The sequence below is a fragment of the Harmonia axyridis genome, chromosome 5 (assembly GCF_914767665.1).
Source record: "Harmonia axyridis chromosome 5, icHarAxyr1.1, whole genome shotgun sequence".
NCBI lineage: Eukaryota > Metazoa > Arthropoda > Insecta > Coleoptera > Coccinellidae > Harmonia > Harmonia axyridis.
In genome coordinates this window covers 8626843-8650012 of record NC_059505.1, presented here as the reverse complement: position 1 = coordinate 8650012, position 23170 = coordinate 8626843, and the positions used below count along the sequence as shown (strand labels likewise).

The window sequence follows — 23170 nt, the reverse complement described above, 5'->3', positions numbered from 1 at the left end:
CTGAATGGTGTTGGTTTCGTGGATTTTGAAGAATTTGGAAATATTCTTTGGATTATTCCGATTTAATTCGATAACCTTAAAATGTTCTATGCTAAGTCAAATCATTCAATCAGTAAAAAAATATAAGATTTTGAAACAATGGTTTGAAAGGAGTGAAGCGAAAATTGATTTTTTGTTGTCTGGTTTAAGAATATCCTGATTGTCAAAAACGCCTAAATGAAATACATGGAACTATTCTTCTGTTACAAATTCAACAATTTTGCAAAGAATATTACGTCAATATGAATTAACCTCATATGATTATTTATTTTGTCATTACAGTATTGGTAATGTCAAAGGCGAGAAATCCACAAAACAGTAAGAGCTCGATACGAGATAATCGTTTTGGATAAAAATGATAAAGTACTTACCGCAATGGATATACAATTATCTTCACCGCCTGATGGAAACTTTACAATGAATTTCGACCCAGCCTTTTCCTCTGAATCATTTAAGGGTCGAAACCTACACACAACCTTAATACTATCCTCAGCGGCAATTTCACGTTCCCCTGACATTTTAAAGCACTTATAACTCACAGCTCAATAAACAATAAACGATAAGTAAATAAAATACTATAAATTATACATTTGTATTAAAAATATTACATCAATAGACGTTCCCTGCTCTGGCAGACAACCATCTTGATTTGACAATTCAATCAGATTTTCGGTCAATTTTCGATGTTCGCAATTTTCTGCGTATAGCGCATGCGCTATTTGTCCGACTATTTTTCTCATAGGAATTAGGATTCCTTTGTCTTCTCCATTCATCTTTTCCGTTTGGTTTTTGTAATTTAATTCATGAAAACAAAGACCTCGTTTTTTCAAATATGTGAGATGTGATCGTGTATCCCAAAAGACGAACTTAATCGATGGCGAATGTTTAATTCAAAAAATTTCGCATCTATTTTAGCATCTAATGAAAATACGACATAATTTCATTAATTTATCCGCAAACAATTATATTCACATCACTTAATTTCACAATGATTTTTCTGTGAACATTTTGACATATTCGATAAGACAAATGTTCTGTGCAAAATGTCAGTTTTGACAGGCTCCTAACCTAACGGAACGTTTGAAACATAGACCTATTAGGTCTATGGTTTGAAATTTGATGTAAAAACAAAAACTAACACTAAAATGTTCGAAAAATTTTCCAAAACATTTGCTTGAATTACACGTGTGGTAAGTTCGTAAACATTCGTTTCGAGTAATCATGTGAATATTTATTAAGTTTATTCGAACAGTACATATGGAATTGGGAAAGATCATAATGAAATTACACTTTGAAATGCATACTTTAAATTCAAACCAACGCCGAGTTCTGCAAAATAAAATGCATTGTTGATCAAGATATTTAGAATTTGATTGATGGTTTCAGTAAAAATTATTATGTTCGAAACATATAGTGTAAATTATTGTAGTAGACTGGCTTTTGAAATATTTTTGATTTACTTATTGTGGGTTTGAAAGCTGAGTTCACAAGACATCAATACAATTTGGGAATGTCAATTTAAAAATCTTATCACAATATCACATACTTGACAATATTAGTGAAAATAATATTTCAAAAACCACTACAATGTAATAATGATTTAGAAAGAATCTGTGGAAAATAATATATTTTTCATGTTATTCCAATAATGTTATCACCTTAGTGTACTTTTAATCCGCATATATGTTTCAGAATGAGTGAAATATTAATGTTGAATAACAATCTATTTGTGCTTTGCCTTTTAGAGCTTTCAGAAATTAAGAGCTAAATTTCCTTCTCCAATCTCTTTTAACAGTCCACATCAATTTCCATTCAATAATGAATGACAATAGTGAATAATGCATATTTTTTAAACATAAATTATCAAATATTAAATTAGATTTGACATAGAGAGTTGATTCTTTCCTTTTCAATTTTTCAAAAAAATTGATTACGATAAATATTTTAAAAGGTATTTTATTTTTATGGCTATGAGAAGAGTGCAAGAATTTTTGAAAAATGAATGTTCATAAAATTAATTACAATGGGTTTTAAACTTTTTCAATAGCAATCAATAAATACACCAATCAATGTTTAAATTTCTAAATATTTTATTACTTTGTTATTTACATGCTAGTAATATCATTTTTACTTAATCATCATATAATAAAATATAAAACATAAATATTTGCAACAATTCAATAGAAGTCTATTCTTTAAAATCTTATCAGTTAAAAGAGGAAGTATTAGAGCCCTGTATAATGATTTTCATTACTCCTTCTAGCGTTTCTACTTGTTGGTTCATTCTCCTTCTGATCTCTGTAAAAATTTAAAAAAATTATAATATTAATAATAAATCGACTTCATTCAACAAATGTACATACATTTGCCCCGAATAGGCGAAGATTAGCTAAAGCTAATTAATTCTATGATTTTGGTGGATGAATAATGAAAATTCAAAAAAGAAAAAGAAGTACGATTTCCAGGTGTGTAATATCATACGATATTAATTAACTATCTGATAAATGTATCAACAAAAATGCCATCAACACAACTAATGTCAAACAGAAGATTTCCACACCAATTCATAGGAATCACAATCGAAAGTAAACAAGGAGAATGTACGTCATCAAGGGAAAGTAGCGATATACCGGTATCACCCTTATTAGGGATCATCAGTACCGCATAACTCTACCCAAGATGATGAACAGACGAAATAGCAGGCTTCTTATTGAACGCTGATGATCCCTAATATACTATATTAAACTCGTAAGCGCTCCTCCCACCGAAAATCGAACGATTTTGGACCGATTTTGCGGTCGAGTGTTCTCGGCTCTGGGAGAGATACGAGAAAAACTAAAAGTACGGAAAGAAAGAGAAAATGTCGAATTAACTCCCGCGGATATTCCCGTTTCCCGATTTTTCGGGATTACCTGGGAATGAACGGATAAAGTTTGGGAAATTTCCCGACGAATTTCCAGATTCATGTCGACGTGAACGACCAATAGGAAAATACTACGATGTCCTTGGGTAGCAACGGGCCTAGCAACGTCCGCGGCAATTGACGTTTCTAGAATATTTAGGTTTTATATTATTTTTACTGTGTCCATTAGAGGGCTCTTGATGAATAGAACTATTTGAAATATGAATAACTGTATAATAAAATCAAGGATCAATCTAATAATCTATTCAAAATATTCTGACGTTTTAACCAATTCTGTGCTCATTCATGAAATCGTCGAAATACAGAATGAAAATGGGAAACGTCAGATGATATTTTAATGGAAATGTTGAAATTTGGACGAATCGAGAGGAAATATGCAAGAAAAGATGAATCAGATGCGATTTATATCCCTTTTTCCATGTATATTTTATGATATTTTCAAGCGGAATCGTTTTGTGTCAGTGGAAAGCTTGGTTTGCCAGAAGCCTCTACAGGAGTCATTTGGTTATTTGAAAAGTTTTTAACGAGAAATTTGAGGAAATAATAGACTACACCTGTATGTACCGCCTTTTTATGATGGTATTTTTGCGTTTTGTTGATATTTTCATGGAAATTGGTCAAATCTTGAAGCATTCCGTTTCATGTGAATTGTTAAGGTAAATATATCATTTTGGAAAGATATCAGCATTTGAGGCGAAGAAAACTGGTAGGTAGAGATATTTCAATTCGATTTCCCTTATATTTAACGATTTTTCAAACGAAATTCATGAAAATTCATCAATTTATAGAATCTCTGTCACCAGTTATTTTGACATTATTCCTATAACGAGCACAAATGCACATAATTATGCAAAGGCATTGTGGCCGGGTCGTTAGGGATGCGGTCGTCCCCAATGAGACACCGAACAGGTAAGACGTGTCTTGAACGCTCCGTAAGTACTTGAGCCAGTAGTGTAAGTACCTGAGTATCCATTGTGAATAGTCAGAAAACCAACCTGAATTCCAAACGAAAGTTTAAAGTGAACAGTGACAGTGTAGTGACTAGTGTATATTACAAGGGGGTTTCCCCTTGTAGTGCTTTTTCTCCTCCAAGATGGAGCAAAAAAAGTTCCCCATTTCCCACAAAAGACGCAAAGTGAGCGACAGTACGAATGATGATTTTAAACACCCAGGAAACGCAAAACACCCGAAATTCGACCATAAAAGAGATGTTCATACTTCGAATAGCTTCGAAGTACTAACAACCGAAGATGAGCATATGGAAGTTGACAATGGACAACCGATTACACATCCCCAAATGAAAGTGAACCCCAAAAGAATTCCACCTATCGTTCTCCACGGTAAAATCGAGGATCACCAAACCTTTACGAAAAACTTGAAAGATCTATGTAAAGGAAAATACTTCATAAAATATAGAGAATATACTACAAATATTTTTATGGACAATATGGAGGACTACAATAAAGTGTTAGACGCCTTCAAGAAAGAGGATGATGTAGACTGTCATACATTCACAACAAAAGAACAAAAAACCCATGCATTTGTTCTATATGGCTTGGAGAACAAACCTGAAACAAGAGAAATTGCAGAAGATCTTCTTACGAATTCTATCCCCGTTCAAAAAGTGTTCCTCATGAACGGTACTAAACAACCGTGTTACATGGTTGTTACAAATAATAAAGTTACTTTGAGGAAATTACAAAAAGATATAAAGGTTCTCTTATACACCCGAATCAGATGGGGTAGAGTACATAAGAAGAGGGAAATAATAATGTGCCATCGTTGCCAATCACATGGGCATGCAACAGCAAATTGCTACTCTAAGCCCGTTTGCTTGAAATGTGCAGAAAATCATCTAACGAAGGATTGTTTGAAGCCCAAGGACACTCCAGCAAGATGTTACAACTGCAACAAGGATCACCCGGCCAACTACTTGAAGTGCGAAGCATATCTCAATCTTCTTGAAAAAAGAAAATTAAGAAGAGAACCTTTGAAACAAAAAATTCTACCACCAGCACCCCTACCAACACACAACGTCTGGGAAGAACGGATGAAGATGCGTGAGAAAAACAGAACACCACTTGAAGGCGAAACACAAAGATCAAACGAAGAAACAGGTAAAAATATCTTCAACGATCTTAAAAATGAATTCAATAAATTGAACGAATACATCGATATCAATAAATGTCTGTTGTCAATTAGGCAACTTAATCAAAAACTAGCACTTTCCAGAAATCCATCGGAAAGGTTCAATTTATTCAATTGCTTCATCTCCAACTTAGAAAACCATGGTTTCTAAGTATTATCTTTGTACATGGAATTGTAACGGGATTAGAAACAAATCTCAAGAATTAATTCATTTTCTCAATGAACATAAAATAGATATAATGTCACTTAATGAAACCAAATTGGATTCCAATGACAAATTTTCAATGAGGGGTTATCATATTCTCAGAAATGATCGCAATAGTAATGGAGGAGGCGTCGCATTGCTTATCAGGCAAGGAATTCCATTCGTGGAATTACCGAAAATACATTGTTCTATAGAAAACGTAGGCATCTTACTTGATAACAAAATTTCTCTTTTTTCTATTTACAACCCTCCTTCAAACTACTTTAATGACGGTTGCATCAATAAACTCATAAATAACAACGACAAGTCCATTATTTTCGGTGATTTCAACGCCCGTCATACTATCTGGGGAGACAGATCTTCAAATAGAAACGGAAACACCCTATTCAAATACCTTTACGATAATCCTTCCTGTACATTAAATTTCACAGAAGAACATACCTATTACCCCTATAACAATTCTTCCTCATCTAAATTAGACTTAGTCCTTAGCAAGAATATACCTCATTTATCTAAACCCATTAACCTAGCCGAACTTTCAAGTGACCATAACCCTATTGTATTCACATTAGCAAGTAATGGAATGAAAAATGAGAAAATGACATTTGACTACAGCAAAACCGACTGGTACAAGTATAGATATATAATCAATAAAGAACTTGAAATTAACAATAATATAACTTCCATTGAAACTTTGGAACAAGAAATCCTGAAATTTACGGATACCTTGATATTAGGACGAAATTCGACAACCAAAAAAATACCCTCCGTTCCATTTCATCAAAAACTCCCACCAGAAATCATCATTTTGATAAGAACTAGAAATTTCTATAGAAAACGTTGGCAAAAATACAGGAACTGGCAAGATAAAACAGAAATGAATAAATTAACCACTGAAATTCGTTCTCAAATTACAACATACAGACGCGAAACCTGGAACGACAAAATACAAAAATTAAATACAAAAGACAATAGCTTATGGAAAATGACTAAAACCTTAAAGACAAGACAATCTATAATTCCCCCACTAACACATGATACGATACGCTACACGAATGACGTAGAAAAAACCGAAATCCTAGCAAAAGTATTCGAAGAATCTCACAACATAGTTCAAAGCAATGAAGGTCAGTTAGAAATAGAAAATTCAGTCAATGAATTTCTATCACATGATCACAACGAAAATTTCGAAACATATATTACCTCTCCGAAAGAATTAAAAGACCTCATCAAAAAATTACCGAACAATAAATCCTCAGGCCTGGACGGAGTCGATAATAGATTACTCAAAAACCTACCTAAAAAAGCTACCGTTCAACTAATGTATATTATCAATGCAATCCTTATGCTCTCATATTGGCCAAATTCTTGGAAAAAGAGTCTTGTAATACCCATACCAAAAAAAGGAAAGAATCATAACCAACCCACAAGCTATAGACCTATCAGTCTATTGTCAACTATTAGCAAAGTAGCAGAAAAAATTGTCTTGAATCGACTTGATAAATCTTTAAAAAAATCAAACATGCGGAACCCTTATCAATTCGGTTTCAAGAAAAAACATAACACTGTACTTCAAATATCCAGAATCGTCACCGACATCATAACGAATTTCAACAAATCAAAAAACACAGTAATGCTGCTTCTAGACATAGAAAAAGCTTTTGATAAAGTCTGGCTCGAGGGTCTATTGTTCAAACTGATCAAACTTGAAACTCCCCCACCCTTAATCAAACTTTTACACTCCTACTTAAATAACAGATCATTTGTGGTTAAAGTTCAGAATACACTATCCCAATCAAAAAACGTCACAGCGGGTGTCCCACAAGGCTCAGTCCTTGGCCCCATACTTTTCAACATTTTCATTCATGATTTCCCAGAATACCCTAATACAAAAATTGCACTATTTGCGGATGACGCGGCTATTTACACACATTCCCACTACGCCCAAGCATCAAACTCACTTTTAAGAAACCACTTCTTACAAATTCAAAAATTTTATAAGAAATGGAAAATAACCTTGAATGTAAGCAAAACAGAACAAATCATATTCACCCGTAAATTCACCAATAACAAGATATTCACTCCAATAAGAATAGGAAATCATTTAATAACCCCCAAAAACTCAGTGAGATATCTTGGTGTTCAATTAGACAGTAGACTAAACTTCCACGAACACATCAAAAACTCAGTCTGCAAAGCCTATGTATCACTAAAATATTTATATCCTTTATTGAAAAGAAGAAGCAATCTAAATAATAAAAACAAAAAACTCCTATACACTGCTATGATGAGACCGATAATAACGTACGCCGCACCAGTTTTTTCCCACCTGAAGAATTCCCCCTTGAAGCCTCTACAAATATTTCAAAATAAGGTACTCAGATTAATTACCAATAGTAATAGATATACCAGAATCAAGGACTTACATAAAAAAACAGAACTTGAAACAATAACAAAATACATACATAGAATTTCTAACCATTTCTACGAAAAGCAATGCCAAGCCAGCGACATAACACAAAAAATTACACACTTAAGAATTAATAACATTGACTCCTCCTTCAAACATAAACTGCCATATCAAAATCTAGCGATCTTTGGTAGGGCTAACGTACAACCTTAATATGATAACCCCTTAAAACTGAATTTTCTAAAACAGGTTTTTTATCTTTATTTTCCTGTAAATCCACCTAACTGTATCTGTATGTATATATACCAATTTAACTATTTGAATGAACACTATGACTTTTCACCTATCTTCAACTATTGTAAGGTCAAATTCGACCGCTCCGTAATTTAACAACAGTGTAAGCATGTATGCAGGAACTGTGTATTGATAATAATTGCTAACTTGTAAAGGCGGATGTGCCTGAGAGATATTTTTGTATATAATTTTCGAAATAAATATTTTTGATTTTGATTGATTGATTTGATTGGGATGCGGTCGTACAATCTGAGGTCTCTTTTGGGATGCGAGTTCAAATCTTGCAGCAGGTGATAATTTTTTTTTTCTTAATTTTTCGCCAGTTATTAATTTTTATATTATTTGGCGGTGAATGCTTCGGATTATTGAAATGGATCAATTTTTTGTTTAGTCTATTGTGTGAATGATTTCGTAGTATACACATATAATTATGTTTTTCCGATTTTCAAAGTACATATAAGAATAACGATTATACATTGTTTTTTTTCAAGTTGCCTATTGGAGGTTTTTCGATAAATTGACCATATTATACAGGGTGTACAATTTTCGAGCGCCAATTATGCTTTTCTGTAAAATTGAAAACTTATGAAATCTGAAAATTGAAATTTCAAGTTAGATTTCTCTCACATAATTTGCGAAGATATACGTGCGATGAATAACGTTTATACAGAGTGTACAATTTCCGAAATGTCTCTGGAGAACTGAAAACTTTTCTTATAGTTGTCATGTTAGCTCTATAGGTTATCATTCAATTGCATAATTCTTGAAGGTATACAGGTGGGGATTGACGATTATATACAGGGTGTACAATTTTCAAGCGCCAATTATACATTTCTGGAAAATCGAGACCTTATGAAATCTGGAAATTGGAATAAGAGCTTTAGATTTGTTTTCTCTTGCATAATTTGCGAAGATATACGTGCGATGAATATTTTTTATACAGTGCGATATCGATTTTACAGGAGATATGGAAGTATTTATGAATGAATTAAAATATGGATCTATGGGCTATATTGATCAACCTAAAAGGTAGATCTATGGGCTATGATGATCTACCTACAAGGTAGATCTATGGACAACATTGATCTACCTACAAGGTAGATCTGTGGGCAACATTGATCTACCTACAAGGTAGATCTATGGACAACATTGATCTACCTATTAGGTAGATCTACAGGATATATTGATCTACCTACAAGGTAGATCTATGGGCGTACTAGTATACTATATTAAACTCGTAAGCGCTCCTCCCACCGAAAATCGAACGATTTTGGACCGATTTTGCGGTCGAGTGTTCTCGGCTCTGGGAGAGATACGAGAAAAACTAAAAGTACGGGAAGAAAGAGAAAATGTCGAATTAACTCCCGCGGATATTCCCGTTTCCCGATTTTTCGGGATTACCTGGGAATGAACGGATAAAGTTTGGGAAATTTCCCGACGAATTTCCAGATTCACGTCGACGTGAACGACCAATAGGAAAATACTACGATGTCTTAGGGTAGCAACGGGCCTAGCAACGTCCGCGGCAATTGACGTTTCTAGAATATTTAGGTTTTATATTATTTTTACTTTGTCCATTAGAGGGTTCTTGATGAATAGAACTATTTGAAATATGAATAACTGTATAATAAAATCAAGGATCAATCTAATAATCTATTCAAAATATTCTGACGTTTTAACCAATTCTGTGCTCATTCATGAAATCGTCGAAATACAGAATGAAAATGGGAAACGTCAGATGATATTTTAACGGAAATGTTGAAATTTGGACGAATCGAGAGGAAATATGCAAGAAAAGATGAATCAGATGCAATTTATATCCCTTTTTCCATGTATATTTTATGATATTTTCAAGCGGAATCGTTTTGTGTCAGTGGAAAGCTTGGTTTGCCAGAAGCCTCTACAGGAGTCATTTGGTTATTTGAAAAGTTTTTCACGAGAAATTTGAGGAAATAATAGACTACACCTGTATGTACCGCCCTTTTATGATGGTATTTTTGCGTTTTGTTGATATTTTCATGGAAATTGGTCAAATCTTGAAGCATTCCGTTTCATGTGAATTGTCAAGGTAAATATATCATTTTGGAAAGATATCAGCATTTGAGACGAAGAAAACTGGTAGGTAGAGATATTTTAATTCGATTTCCTTTATATTTAACGATTTTTTAAACGAAATTCATAAAAATTCATCAATTTATAGAATCTCTGTCACCAGTTATTTTGACATTATTCCTATAAGAAGCACAAATGCACCTAATTATGCAAAGGCATTGTGGCCGGGTCGTTAGGGATGCGGTCGTACAATCTAAGGTCTCTTTTGGGATGCGAGTTCAAATCATGCAGCAGGTGATAATTTTTTTTTCTTAATTTTTCGCCAGTTATTAATTTTTATATTATTTGGCGGTGAATGCTTAGGATTATTGAAATGGATCAATTTTTTGTTTAGTCTATTGTGTGAATGATTTCGTAGTATACACATATAATTATGTTTTTCCGATTTTCAAAGTGCATATAAGATTAACGATTATACATTGTTTTTTTTCAAGTTGCCTATTGGAGGTTTTTCGATAAATTGACCATATTATACAGGGTGTAGAATTTTCGAGCGCCAATTATGCTTTTCTGTAAAATTGAAAACTTATGAAATCTGAAAATTGAAATTTCAAGTTAGATTTCTCTCACATAATTTGCGAAGATATACGTGCGATGAATAACGTTTATACAGAGTGTACAATTTCCGAGATGTCTCTGGAGAACTGAAAACTTTTCTTATAGTTGTCATGTTAGCTCTATAGGTTATCATTCAATTGCATAATTCTTGAAGGTATACAGGTGGGGATTGACGATTATATACAGGGTGTACAATTTTCAAGCGCCAATTATACATTTCTGGAAAATCGAGACCTTATGAAATCTGGAAATTGGAATAAGAGCTTTAGATTTGTTTACTCTTGCATAATTTGCGAAGATATACGTGCGATGAATATTTTTTATACAGTGCGATATCGATTTTACAGGAGATATGGAAGTATTTATGGATGAATTAAAATATGGATCTATGGGCTATATTGATCAACCTAAAAGGTAGATCTATGGGCTATGATGATCTACCTACAAGGTAGATCTATGGACAACATTGATCTACCTACAAGGTAGATCTGTGGGCAACATTGATCTACCTACAAGGTAGATCTATGGACAACATTGATCTACCTATTAGGTAGATCTACAGGATATATTGATCTACCTACAAGGTAGATCTATGGGCGTACTAGTAAGGGTGAAACCGGTATATCGCTACTTTCCCTTGATGACGTACATTCTCCTTGTTTACTTTCAATTGGGATTCCTATGAATTGGCGTGGAAATCTTCTGTTTGACAATGGTTGTGTTGATGGCATTTTTGTTGATACATTAACCAGATAGTTAATTAATATCGTATGATATTACACACCTGGAAATCGTACTTCTTTTTCCTTTTTTGAATTTTCATTATTCATTATCAAGTGCAGGTGTTAGCCAATTATATATTATTATTTTTTGGTGGATGATGCTTATATGCTAAAAAGATTAGTTATTGAACATTAAGACTTTATGAGCACCATCAATTATTTGACTTATTGTTAAATTTTTTTCAAGATTCTTTTACATAATATTCCAAATATGACTATTTTTTAATGTAGGGGAGGTAGATCTCTTTTCAGAAACATTTTCAGTTTTTGTTATCAAAAGATTTTCTCAATAAATATGTATCCATGAAGAGTTGCGTTCACCTCTCAAGTACTTTTGGTTTTCTGATGCCTTTCTTATTTTTTTTATTTGTTATTGATTTTTTAATCTTTAAACAAACACTTACTTGAAAAATGAGAGATGCTGCTCCAGTAAATTCCTACTTGAGCAATGGGATAACTCGGGCCAGTGAGCTAATATCCGTCTGAGGTAGGTTTGAAATCTTTTTCTTCTACTTTCAACTAAAGTTGCATCCTGTAAATTTAGATTTTCAAATAAACTTTTCAAAATGAGAAATCAAAATAACATGTGAAGAATAATCAGCAACAAAATGCCTGCGATTTTTTCACTAACCCGTAACTGGTAAGGTGGGGTCTACCAGACCACAGCGCATTTATTTTTCTCTATAGCTCAAATCTTTTTTGATCGATGGCACTATCTTTGCCTGTACCTTTCAGTCAATGTGTCTTGTGCGATACAGTGTTACACATCTGCCTATATTTTTAGTTGTTGACAGTGTTTCTTCGCTTGGGGTATGTGAGACCCCACCTCACCAATAGTGTAATTATTTGGTGCTAGAAGTTGTCTGATTTTGGAAGTTGCAATGGAGAGTTCATAACAAAAACGAAGGAAACAGGTGATCCGCAGTTTGAAGAATGTGCACTAAAAATTTGGGTGCCCTGAAAAGTGATTTCCGTCGATGATTTTTACCGTCGAGAAAGCGAAGTGTACATACTTTGTTGTTCGGATTTACCAACAGAATGACATTAGCATCGTATGTCCCCAAAGTTGAAAAAGCCAATGTAAATGAGGCAAAGAAGCCAAAAATTATTGAATTTTTTGCAACAATAAGGGCGAAATTGATGCGTTGGATAAAAAAATGTACAGTGCATCCCATTTTGGGTGAGGCAGCCAGGTTTCTCGCTTGTTATTTAAGATAGAGCCTTGCGGTTTTCATATTCCTGTCCTAATTTATTGTGAAACTCAAGTTGGTCTAATAAGATTTTGCATAACTGTTTCCGTTCAAGAGATACAGGGCGATTTTGGAAATTGATACTTTTCGGACCCCTCCTTTATCTCTGAAGTTATTAGAAATAATGCTGAGGTAAAAACTACGTCTGAATCAGAATTCTGCTTAGAATCCAGTGGCGTACTCAAATTTTTCTTCCGGGGTATGGTTTTGAAGATTCAACACAAACCTATATTTTTTTTAATGGAACACCCTATAAATCATTACTTCGTTGAATTCGTTATTTTTTTCCCTTCAAAATGATTTATGATACGATGTAGGTAGGATGTTCAGAAATGTCAAAAAAACACTAAAACATCAAATAATGATGATTTTTTGTTAATGAGCAATGGATGTTCTGGATGTTTCCTCAGTGAATGCTTCCATCATTTTCTCTTCTCTTCCAAATAATCCACAAGTTTCGAGATATAAATACATTAAATCTCTGGCCAGGCAACTTTTTCTTCCCCACATGGAAAGAATAATAGAAAATAAGCGTTTTCCTAGGAGTCTAAAACAGAACATTCTTTTTATTCTGGAAGGGACGTTCTGGAAGCTGAAGGAAAAATATCTCAAAAATTAGAAAAGAGGCGTGCCAAGTGTCCATGCAAGCAATACAAAAAAAACAAAGCTATCATGTGGTGTTTGGCATCTTCCAGTATGTGGCACCTGTGCGCGAAGGTTGCTTAGAAGAACACTTATAGTTTTCTAGTACATATCACAGAAATGTCATTCCATTTGGCTTTTTAGTAATATTGGATAGTATATTTTATGCTAAAATTTTGGGGAAATCATATCATTAGGATTTCCCTTAGTTATACGCATTTTAAAATTTTCTCTTTTTTACGTTCTTTTATTATAAATCAAATAATTTGACAACTTTGTGTCTAATCCTTCACAATAATATATCTGTATGATATATTCAGTTTATTTTTGTCTTGGAATCCTCACCAGAGCAACCACGTTTAGTTAGTTTGTAGTTTCTTACTTGCAATTTTGTTGAGGTAGATATACACGTGGTAAGTTTGTAAATTTAATAATTCCGTTGAACTATAAGGCACTGATGAGGAAAAATTGTATTATTAAATACAAAAATTCCGAAACGTACGTCTGTCTTTATGTTAATTTAGTTGTTCAATTTATTAACCGTTTACTCAATTTGTACAGTTTTAGTCATTTTGAATTTTTCTTTTGGTTGATTATTAAATTTGTCATTTTTAGAATTGGAATATATTCTAAGACAAAAATAAACTGAATATATCATACAGATATATTATTGTGAAGGATTAGACACAAAGTTGTCAAATTATTTGATTTATATTAAATATCCTTCATCAAGAAGACTCATTAAACTTTTATAATAGTTCTTTTATTAGCAATATTTATATTTTTTGAATTAAATTATTAATTATACGAAAGTGTTATCTATTTATTTCTCACTATCGGTTCAATTATGATTCAGACTTGATAAAGAACGCAATAAGTTAATGTGAACACATATATTTTAAGGAATTAAGGTTGGAGTCTGGCCGACCCCATCTTACCAAAGACGTTCCAGAAACTGTACCATACCAGTTAAGGGTTAAGCTTTCAATCAAATTTGACCTATATTATGAACAATTGGAAATGCAAACTTGTACTATAGCTTTCACAAGAGAAAATGCTTGAAGTCTCAAATTAAGCTGAATTTGATAGAAAATTCAAGGTGACTTTAGTGCACTTGAACAGAAGAAAAAAATTAGAAAAGCTTCAAGTGTTCTAGATCTGTTTGTAGAGTTACTTGTTGCACAGCTCACATGACCATTTAGACTTTTAAAACTTACATCTAGACTTGATCAGAGAACAAGTCCTATCTTAGCGAGATGTTTATGTAAAAGAGAGAGAGGTTTTTGTCATGAAAAAGACGAGAAGGTCAAGAATCTTGTTGGGATCTTTCAGCCAAGTGAGAGAACCTGTTGATAAGAAGTCCATATTACCTTTTTGCCTATACTCTTTTTTGGGGGAAAATCGTAAGAAGCAATTGCTGGATCTACTTTCTTCAAGTCTGTATGTAAAGCATGAAACTGTGCATATCGTCTATATATGTTCCATTCGTCGTTACCAGCCCTCAAGAAAATTTGATATACATGATGTGAATCAGAGCCAGATCCTGAAATGAGAAGGAAAGCTATTGAATGAAAAATATACATAATCTTACTTCTGGGGTGAATTAAATATTGTTTATTGCTTGTTGAGAAACAATTTCTCTGAAATTAAGATACAATTTCACCTATAATAGAAGATATTTTGTATTACTTATTATTTCTCAGAATTAGGTACAGTTCAAATAAGGCCATAACAGTTATAAAACATTCTTGTTATTTCACTACTTTTTAGTATTGCATCAGAGTATTAATACAGCCAATGGTATATTAATTTCTGAAAATGTATGAAAAACAATAATTTAACCTGAAAAATAACTTCATGTAATGTCAAACTTTGTCAATAAGTGCAGCTCTAAAATGGACTAGTTTAGTGATGTTGATAATACTATATTTGACACGATAAAATGAAAATATAGAGCAAAACTGATAAATCTGAAAAAATTTTGAAAATCCATCAATAAATGACTGAGAAATAGATTATTTAAATTTACGTATTTTAGCGCGGAACGTCTTTGGTCTGTGACGTCACGGCTCTTGCCTGTGATCGCTACACCATAAATTACGTTTAAATACTTAGCCGCGCCAAGGCTCTCGCGCCGTTTGTACTTGTACATTGTAGTTTTAACTCGAGTTTTGTTTTTATGTCACCATAATGGAAGAAGGCTTCGTGAAAGGACAAAGTGACAATTCGCCTAAAATAGATATATTCGCAGTGATGGAGTTTTTTCTTCAAATCCATCTTATGTCAATGCAGAAATAAAAGGAGTTAAACTTTTCAAGTAAGTATCTACTTTTGAGTTTGCTTCATCATGGTTCAACTTATAACGATGATTTATTTAAAAAACGTTTCATAAACAGTTTGTAGTTGACTACTGGTTGTTGAAGTCTATCAATGGCAAAACATATTTATGTGAGGAGTAAAAAGAGAAAAAAGTAATTTATATGTATGTATATAGTAAGTTATTTCAGCCATCGTGTACAAACAAAACACGACACGAACGGCACAAGTGATTGTACACCAATGAATTCGTACGCACTCTGCGAATACCAGTCGTCTAGTGTGTGACGTCACGACACTTACACGTACTATGAAATTATTTTTCCAAGCGCAACTTCAAAGTCCCATAACTTTTTCATTTCTAGAGATATTTCAATGATTCTTCCACATTTTTGTTTCATTTTACTTAAATTTATAGAATTAATCCTTAACAAAAAAATGAAAACTAATCCATTACAGCCTGAAACAAGCATCAATAAAGGTGATGTAAGGACCAGCCTTCTGGGGAAATTTGGCAGCTCGTCATTGTCAGCACTAGCAGAAATGAAAATTAAACAACTATCTCTAAATTTTTGTCAGACTAAAATCAGGTATCGATGCAGATAATCATTATGGGTGATTCCAATACTCAATGGTGGTAAATGAAATTTTAAAAGATATATACCTGTTAAGAAAGCAGACGGTATCCATACATGAACATTTGTCAAGCTATCTTCTAAAGCCATCTCTTCTGCAGATAAAGGACCTCTCAGCATTTCTAGTTCAGTTTTTAGACGTTCTAACAATTGATCTTTTTCACATATAACTTGCTGTAAATGAACATTGAAGTCCATAAGCTCTGCATGCATCTCAGCAACCTGTCAAATCAAATTCATTAAATAAATGCTATTTGAATAAAACAATAAACCAGAATTATAAAATAGTGATATAGACGCACCTGGACCAATTTTTTCTCAAATATTTCCGCCTCATACTTAAAATTTGGCAATTCTCCGATATCATCCAAATCCGGATCTTTTCCCAACATTTTCAATACGCTCAAATACTTATTCACTTGATCCTTCAAAGTATCATTTTCTTTATTGAGAGAATCGATTTTTTCTTGATACTTTTTTCGTTCTTCTTCATTTTTAGACTCCACAGCAGTCAGAACGGCACTAATATCACTCGGTGCTTCCACTAGATCATCTGATAAATCAGGAGACCTATCTTCCCCACCCATCTCAATGGATATTGGGGTTAATTCTCCAACCTCTACTTGGCTGATGGGTGTTAAAGTTTCTGGTACTTCTGTTGAATATTTTGTGAATGTTCCACTGTTTTCTACGGATAATTTTCTTTTTACTTCAACATTAGAAGGCTTTTCCATCTTATTTTCCATGTTGCAAAATGAATTAAGTTGACCGTTATTGGAATGCTTGGATGAGTTTAGTGGATATTGAATTTCATTCAGTGAACTAGTTTCTGAAGATAAACTTCCAGAACTGGATGGTATACTAGATGATAATAGACTATCCTCTTCAAAAGATATGAATTGTCTCGCAACTTTTTTCTTTTTTTTCTCTTTAGTACTTTTGGATTGTTCTGAAAAAAACAATATTTGAGAACTGATAATTCATATGCACCACCATCGTCATTTCAGAGAATACCACTGTTGAGTTCTTTTTTTTTTATGTTCTGGTTCCCACGAAAGGAGACATCCTGTAATGTTCAGAGCACATCGTGAGAACCAAGGGAAAGAAGGTTGGAATTGGTGTTCTTTTTGAATTTATGAAGGTTATATGCCTCGGGAAACACCTCCCTAGGCAATGTGTTCTAGAGCCTTGCTGTTCGTTGGATGAACGAGTCTTTGAAAAGAGATGTTCTGCAGGTCTCCAAGCGACCACAAAGGGGTGTGAAGACTGAACTTGACGGGTTAACCTCAAAGAGACTGCCAAAGGGGGAACGATTGTTGATATTTCAGAAGAGCAACGCCCAAGAAAATATCTATAAAATAGAGACAGATCGCTAACTTTTCTACGGTGTTCCAAAGTGGTGAGCGAGTTTGTATGCGAGGCATCACTGACGAGACAAATTGCCTTTTTTGGACAGAATCCAGCAGTTTCAGAATATGTTTAGGTGCCGCACTCCAAACATGGGAACAGTATTCCAGGACAGGCCGGATCTGTGCCTTATAAATCATAAGTAGCTGACTGAAAGTGAAATAGCTCCTAGCACGAAACAGAAAACCAAGTTTTAGCACTTTTGACAATTGATCTCACGTGATCTTCCCAAGAAAGATTATTGCTGATAGTAATACCAAGCATCAAGATGGATGTCTTCAAAGGTATAGTTACTCCTGACAAGCTTATGTTGGGCATACTGAGATCAGCCTTTCTAGAGAAAAGACATGCTTGTGTTTTGTCTGCATTGAAATCCACCAAGTTATTGGATCCCCATTCAAGAATTATTGCCAGTTGAAATTTATGACCTAAAAACCTTTGGTAGCCAATACCATGGTAGTAAGCAATAAATAAGTAAAACATCAGCTTAGAAACTGACTACAAAAAGCCAAGAATCTTTCAATTTTTTTGAAATCTTTCAATTCTAACCTGATGGAGTCTTATAATATGGAGTCAACGATAACAGATCTCATAAGAATAACATAAACAAAAACTTGCATAGTAAACATTTCCACAAACTATGAAAGGTACAGAAGTCAGACACTGAATACACACATTTCAGGCCTCAATGCATAGACCTATTGTTTGACAGATAGTAAAGTCAATAAGTACTGCCAATAACTATGGTAGAATCTTTATTCCAGAAAACAAGGGGCATCTGAACGACAGAAAGAACCATACAATGTAGAATAATTGTTATGAGACACAATTTGCCGTTAAATAAGTTTGTATCTATATCCTTTACATATGAAAATAAATGTTATTATGATAATTTCAAGTTTCTGCAAAATTTCATGTTAGTAGGAATTCAGAACTATAATAGCATCTCGAATATAAAAAAAAAATGTGAAAAGCACCTGATTTCACATCAGTGTTTTCATTTTTGTATTTACATGAAGCAGTTAAAAAAAATTCAAACTACCTTGATTACCTTGTACGGGTGCTTCAATTACTGGTTCAGACTTTGAAAGACCACTCAAAAGTTTCTGTTGACTGTTCAAATCATTCAATTCAGCTTTATCTATACTTATTGCAAATAAAATGGCAGCTAGACCTAAAAAACAGAAGTGTATTTTCGAAAATATTACTTGAAAAATTTCACTTCTTACCAGCTGCCATATTAGGCAACATAGAATTCTTTTCATGATCCCTCAACAATGCCCAATCTTCATAATATATTTCCAATGATTTTGTGTCTCCAAGTAAAATATTTATATACCTGGAAAATACGATTCTAAAGTTTTTCATAAATATGAACGAAACAGCTAATTCCTGCCAGCAGCATTAAAAATCAAAATTGAAAGTATCTTTCCTCTTCAAAAGAATAATTTGCAGGAACTTATATAAATTAAGTTTCATATCAATGATTTATTTTTTAATTATAGGTAACTAAATAATCATTCGACTTTTGCTTCAAATTTCATAAATCAATATTAATTGTAATTTCAAACTGAATGACCTTCGTAGTATAGTACTTTGCATAAGGATGTGTATATGATCAATAAATTTTGTCATGAATCATTTAATGCAATATTTTACCCAAGCGATTAATGATATATTTTTTTTAGTATGAATTTACAAATATTAGTGCATTTTCCTATGAACAGATCCCTCTACATATTTCACTAGTTTGAGAATATATCCTACCTTTCTAATGATCTTTCATTCAATGAAGAACGAATCCAAGCTCTTCCTTTCCCAATATCTGAATTAATGTTCTTTAATACTGCATAACGTTCTTGTTCATGGCGAGTTAAGTGATTTTTAATGAAAGGCCAGAATGCTTCAATTAAAATTCATAAATTAGATTTAGGAATATGCAAAACAAAACATTTTGATTAAGAATTACTAGAAAAACCCTCAAATGAGTTCAAACTCACATAGATTTTCATTTCCAATTAGCAAACTACTGGCAACTATTCCTGAAACTTGTTTCAAAGTTGAGGTTTGTACAGTTTCTAATGGTTTACTTCTCAAACCATGGGTTAAAACACTCTCTAAAGTTAAACAGAGAGCAATTACACAACTATCAAATTCTGTTGCCAGTTCTGTTTTTCCTCCAAACCTTTTCTGACAATTTTGCACACATTCTAAAAGTTGCTTCAGCAAAATATCTGAATCTCTAGGTTTGTTTGTGTTCTGGGTAGTCAATGATGTAGGAATAACAGCAGACATCAGCTTCAATGACTGTAATATAAAACTTAATTATACTTCAATCTATGGATTGTGGAAGTTTCTCTATTACTGTACCATAATTTGTCAAGGTAAAACAAAGTAGTGCATTACCACGACCGAGTTATCGTCTCACATTTTTCATGACTGATGAAGAGAATTCATTATCGGAATGGAAGTTCAATTATCATTATTCCAGGGAATGAGTCAATTAAAGTCCTTATCAAAGGAAATTGGATATCCTGGTAAACAAAATAAAATAATTTTGAACACTTCGACAAAGACAACAAAACATAGAATACCATCCAAAATTTGACACTTTGTATGAATAAAGAAGATAATAAAATTATTATCTTATTTTTTTCTTGGAAGTATATGGTACAAGTTCAAATGAACAACATTTATTCAATAATAAATTGAATAACCCAACTTTGTTCGCTCTATCTTAAATGTATATTAGTGTTCAATATAATGAAAAATTTGAAAAAATTTAAATGAAAGTCATGAAGCCTAGCAGTTGTAGAGAATGAATCTAAATATTTGGGTTTTTCTGCCAGTGGCGTATCCTTAGAATATAGATACAGTAGATTATTATCAGTGTTTACACAAGCCCAGCTTGTTGATCAATTCTTCTCTTTGATTTGAACCTCCCGTTTTCTGAGCACCCACAACACTATTTTTCAATTAATTAAAAACAATAAATAAAAGATCAATAATTTATTAAAAAATAATCACAATTTATTTACACAATAATCGATATTCCGCATAATTTTGATATTTACAATAAGTATGCAGATTATCGTTTCCACATCCTGACAATTGCTTTATTCAGTTCATAACCATTTTTCTTTAAGCATATTTCCAGGCATCTATTTGTCCGTTTTCACCTCCAGTCAACAATAGATTGGTCTGTAAAAAAGATGAAGTTAATTAAGTCTAGTTTTGATTAGGGAACAAAAGGCTTACATTTTCATTTATCCAACTACATTTCAATCTTTGCTCATTCTTAACAAGCCCAAAATATGGTTCCAATGAGGATTTTCCTAGTTTGAATCCCTTGATTATACGATTATATCCAAGCAATAGTAAAATGCTTTCTCTTGTTGGTAGAATATCCACAATATATACACCAGATTTTTTCTGAAAAAAAATAATATTATTCATATACACAATTGGAAAAAACAAAATATGTATTTGTTGAAGCTGTTTCAAGATCTAATAAATCTATGGAGATCATTTCAGTACTAAATTGATAGTAAGCTCTATAATTCAGTACTGTGTGGTGTTATTTTAGTGTATCATAACAATTTTGACAAAAAAAAAAACAACAAAATTGAATTACCTTGAAGACTGATGCTAATTCAATCCTATTGAAAAATAGGTAAGGTTTAACATCTTCATTTTTCCAGAACTGAATGTCTGACGTATGAGTTATGCAACTTATAACATCTCCAGTGCCTTGTTGTGCAACACTTATTTTTTCAATAGATGATTCTGTGTTTAATGTATCAACTAATGCATCCTCTTCCGAAGAACGACTCAAGTCATAGACATTGATCAGTCCGTCCATGGATGCAGAAAACATTTTATTAGAATCACTTGGGTGAAATTTAACCTGTAAATATATGAAATTTTCTTAAAAAGTTAGAGGTTCAGTAGCATGGAGAACATTCAACATTAATTGTATTTGTATTTTAAAAAAATGGAAAAGTCCAAGGGAGTAACTCCCTTATAGACTCGGCTATCGATTAAGTATTAGCTAATGAAAGAATTTCTAATAACTCTTTCATTATGTAATTTTCCTCTTTTAAATTTAGCTCAACTTACTTGAGTTATATCATCCATATGAGATTCCCAAAATCCACCAGCTAATTCACTCTTCCTAATATCCCAAAATAAGAGAAATGAATCTTCCTCAAATTTATTAGTTCCTGCACAAAGAACATTCCCAGATGAAGATATATCAAAACTATTGAATTTTTTATCCTTGTCCTCTTTATCATCTAATGTATCTAGAATTATAAATATTTTAGATAAAATATCCATTCAAAAGTTTCTATTGATACTTACCACTAAAAGTTGAAACTGCCTTATTAGATCTCAGGTCCCATAGGTTTATGAGTCCATTATGAGAGGCAACCCACAACAAATTGTCATTTAGCTTATCAAACTTTAATTCCACAATATGATCTGAATTATTATTCAATTCATAGACATCACAAAAATTTTCAGATAAATTGAGAACATGAAAATTTCCATCAGAAGAAGATACAGCTACTTTTGGATTAGAAGAACTGAAATTAAAATTGGGCAATGAATTATACGTCTATAGTTAAACTTTGATAAATCTAACTTCAATGCGTTATTAGAGTTTGACTGTACTTGTTCAACATTTTCCTTAAAGAAGAACTCTCAGATCCCCTGCACACTGGCAACTTTAAATGTTGGTGATTTTTTTACTTAGTCGCCTACTGCTGAAGCAAGCCCTTATATGTAGCCTGGTGAATAGAGCGTTTTGCCGAAACTAAATAATTGCCAGTAGGTGGGTGCTCATAATAAATAATATGTTTTATGATTTAAAAAGTTGCCAATGTATGGAGGATCTTATGCTATGATTATGAAATACTTACTTGGTAGCTGATATATTTGTTATATACTCTTCTTTATTCAAAACTTTTTCACATATATGAACACCAGGTACAAATTCATTATAACACTCTCCTGTGTCTTCCATGCTTTGATCTGATTCATCATTGTTACTATTGACTTCAATTGAATTTCCCAACAAATCCTTCATTTTGACGATACCTATAGAGATTTTGAAAAAGAAACGACCGGGATAGAATAAATAAAATTTATTCTTTCAACAGAAAATAATAGTAGTAGCCCGAGTAGGGTTAGATTAGAACCACAGAACAGAATTAACACAATTCCACAGAATACCAAACATATAACACAGAGAATATAAAAAAAAGGGCTTGTCTGAGAAGAAGAAAAACCCTCTGAACCATAGAATATCTTTCGGAGAATGGATTAATTTGTTTGAAAATTTTTCGGTTATTTACAGGGAGGGTCGAAGAAATTCGATAAGATACAAGGAGATTCTAAATTTGAATACATCGGTAAACAAGGATATTATCTGAATTCGGGTAAATTG

At 32.8% G+C, this 23170-nt stretch overlaps 3 protein-coding genes across 7 annotated transcripts in view; all 3 read right to left on the bottom strand.

The window, feature by feature from the left end:
• Positions 1 to 707, bottom strand: part of LOC123680468 (kinesin heavy chain) — a 37012-nt gene extending 36305 nt beyond the window's left edge. For 3 of the 4 annotated variants that reach the window (XR_006747520.1, XM_045618386.1, XM_045618385.1), the window contains exon 1: positions 411 to 706. Coding sequence is in view for 3 of the 4 variants with exons in the window: in XM_045618386.1 (XP_045474342.1) it covers positions 411 to 557 (147 nt within the window). In the remaining variant the exon portion in view is untranslated. Of the gene's footprint in view, positions 1 to 410 lie in introns of all 4 variants that reach the window. The other variant, XM_045618384.1, reaches the window with a different exon arrangement.
• Positions 708 to 2107: 1400 nt separating this feature from the next.
• Positions 2108 to 20316, bottom strand: LOC123680470 (sorting nexin-29). 2 transcript variants are annotated; one of them, XM_045618388.1, is made up of 10 exons: positions 20092 to 20316; positions 19722 to 20028; positions 19489 to 19624; positions 18951 to 19060; positions 18764 to 18895; positions 16617 to 17263; positions 16344 to 16536; positions 14734 to 14906; positions 11876 to 12003; positions 2108 to 2337 (listed from the first exon to the last, which is right to left on the bottom strand). In XM_045618388.1, the coding sequence occupies exons 1-10, from the start codon at positions 20092 to 20094 to the stop codon at positions 2265 to 2267; spliced, it is 1902 nt and encodes a 633-aa protein (XP_045474344.1). In that variant the 5' UTR covers positions 20095 to 20316; the 3' UTR covers positions 2108 to 2264. The 2 variants fall into 2 exon arrangements, with proteins under 2 accessions (XP_045474344.1, XP_045474345.1); XM_045618389.1 differs by having other exon boundaries at positions 18773 to 18895.
• Positions 20317 to 20717: 401 nt separating this feature from the next.
• On the bottom strand, positions 20718 to 22938 carry LOC123680472 (WD repeat-containing protein 89). The gene is made up of 6 exons (XM_045618390.1): positions 22644 to 22938; positions 22084 to 22307; positions 21841 to 22025; positions 21356 to 21628; positions 20980 to 21153; positions 20718 to 20922 (listed from the first exon to the last, which is right to left on the bottom strand). Exons 1-6 carry the CDS (start codon positions 22808 to 22810, stop codon positions 20863 to 20865), a joined length of 1083 nt encoding a protein of 360 aa, XP_045474346.1. The 5' UTR covers positions 22811 to 22938; the 3' UTR covers positions 20718 to 20862.
• Between the last annotated feature and the right edge of the window lie 232 nt (positions 22939 to 23170).

What these genes read in the sequence shown, in the direction of transcription:
- LOC123680470 (XM_045618388.1), bottom strand. An exon ending in AATGAAAGATCATTAGAAAG is followed by an intron (nt 19,061 to 19,488) that starts GTAGGATATATT and finishes CGTATTTTCCAG; the next exon opens with GTATATAAATATTTTACTTG. An exon ending in TTGAGAAAAAATTGGTCCAG is followed by an intron (nt 16,537 to 16,616) that starts GTGCGTCTATAT and finishes TTGATTTGACAG; the next exon opens with GTTGCTGAGATGCATGCAGA.
- LOC123680472 (XM_045618390.1), bottom strand. Translation starts at nt 22,810, where the DNA reads ATGAAGGATTTGTTGGGAAATTCAATTGAAGTCAATAGTAACAATGAT. An exon ending in ACAAATATATCAGCTACCAA is followed by an intron (nt 22,308 to 22,643) that starts GTAAGTATTTCA and finishes TTTTAATTTCAG; the next exon opens with TTCTTCTAATCCAAAAGTAG. An exon ending in AATTAGCATCAGTCTTCAAG is followed by an intron (nt 21,154 to 21,355) that starts GTAATTCAATTT and finishes ATTTTTTTTCAG; the next exon opens with AAAAAATCTGGTGTATATAT.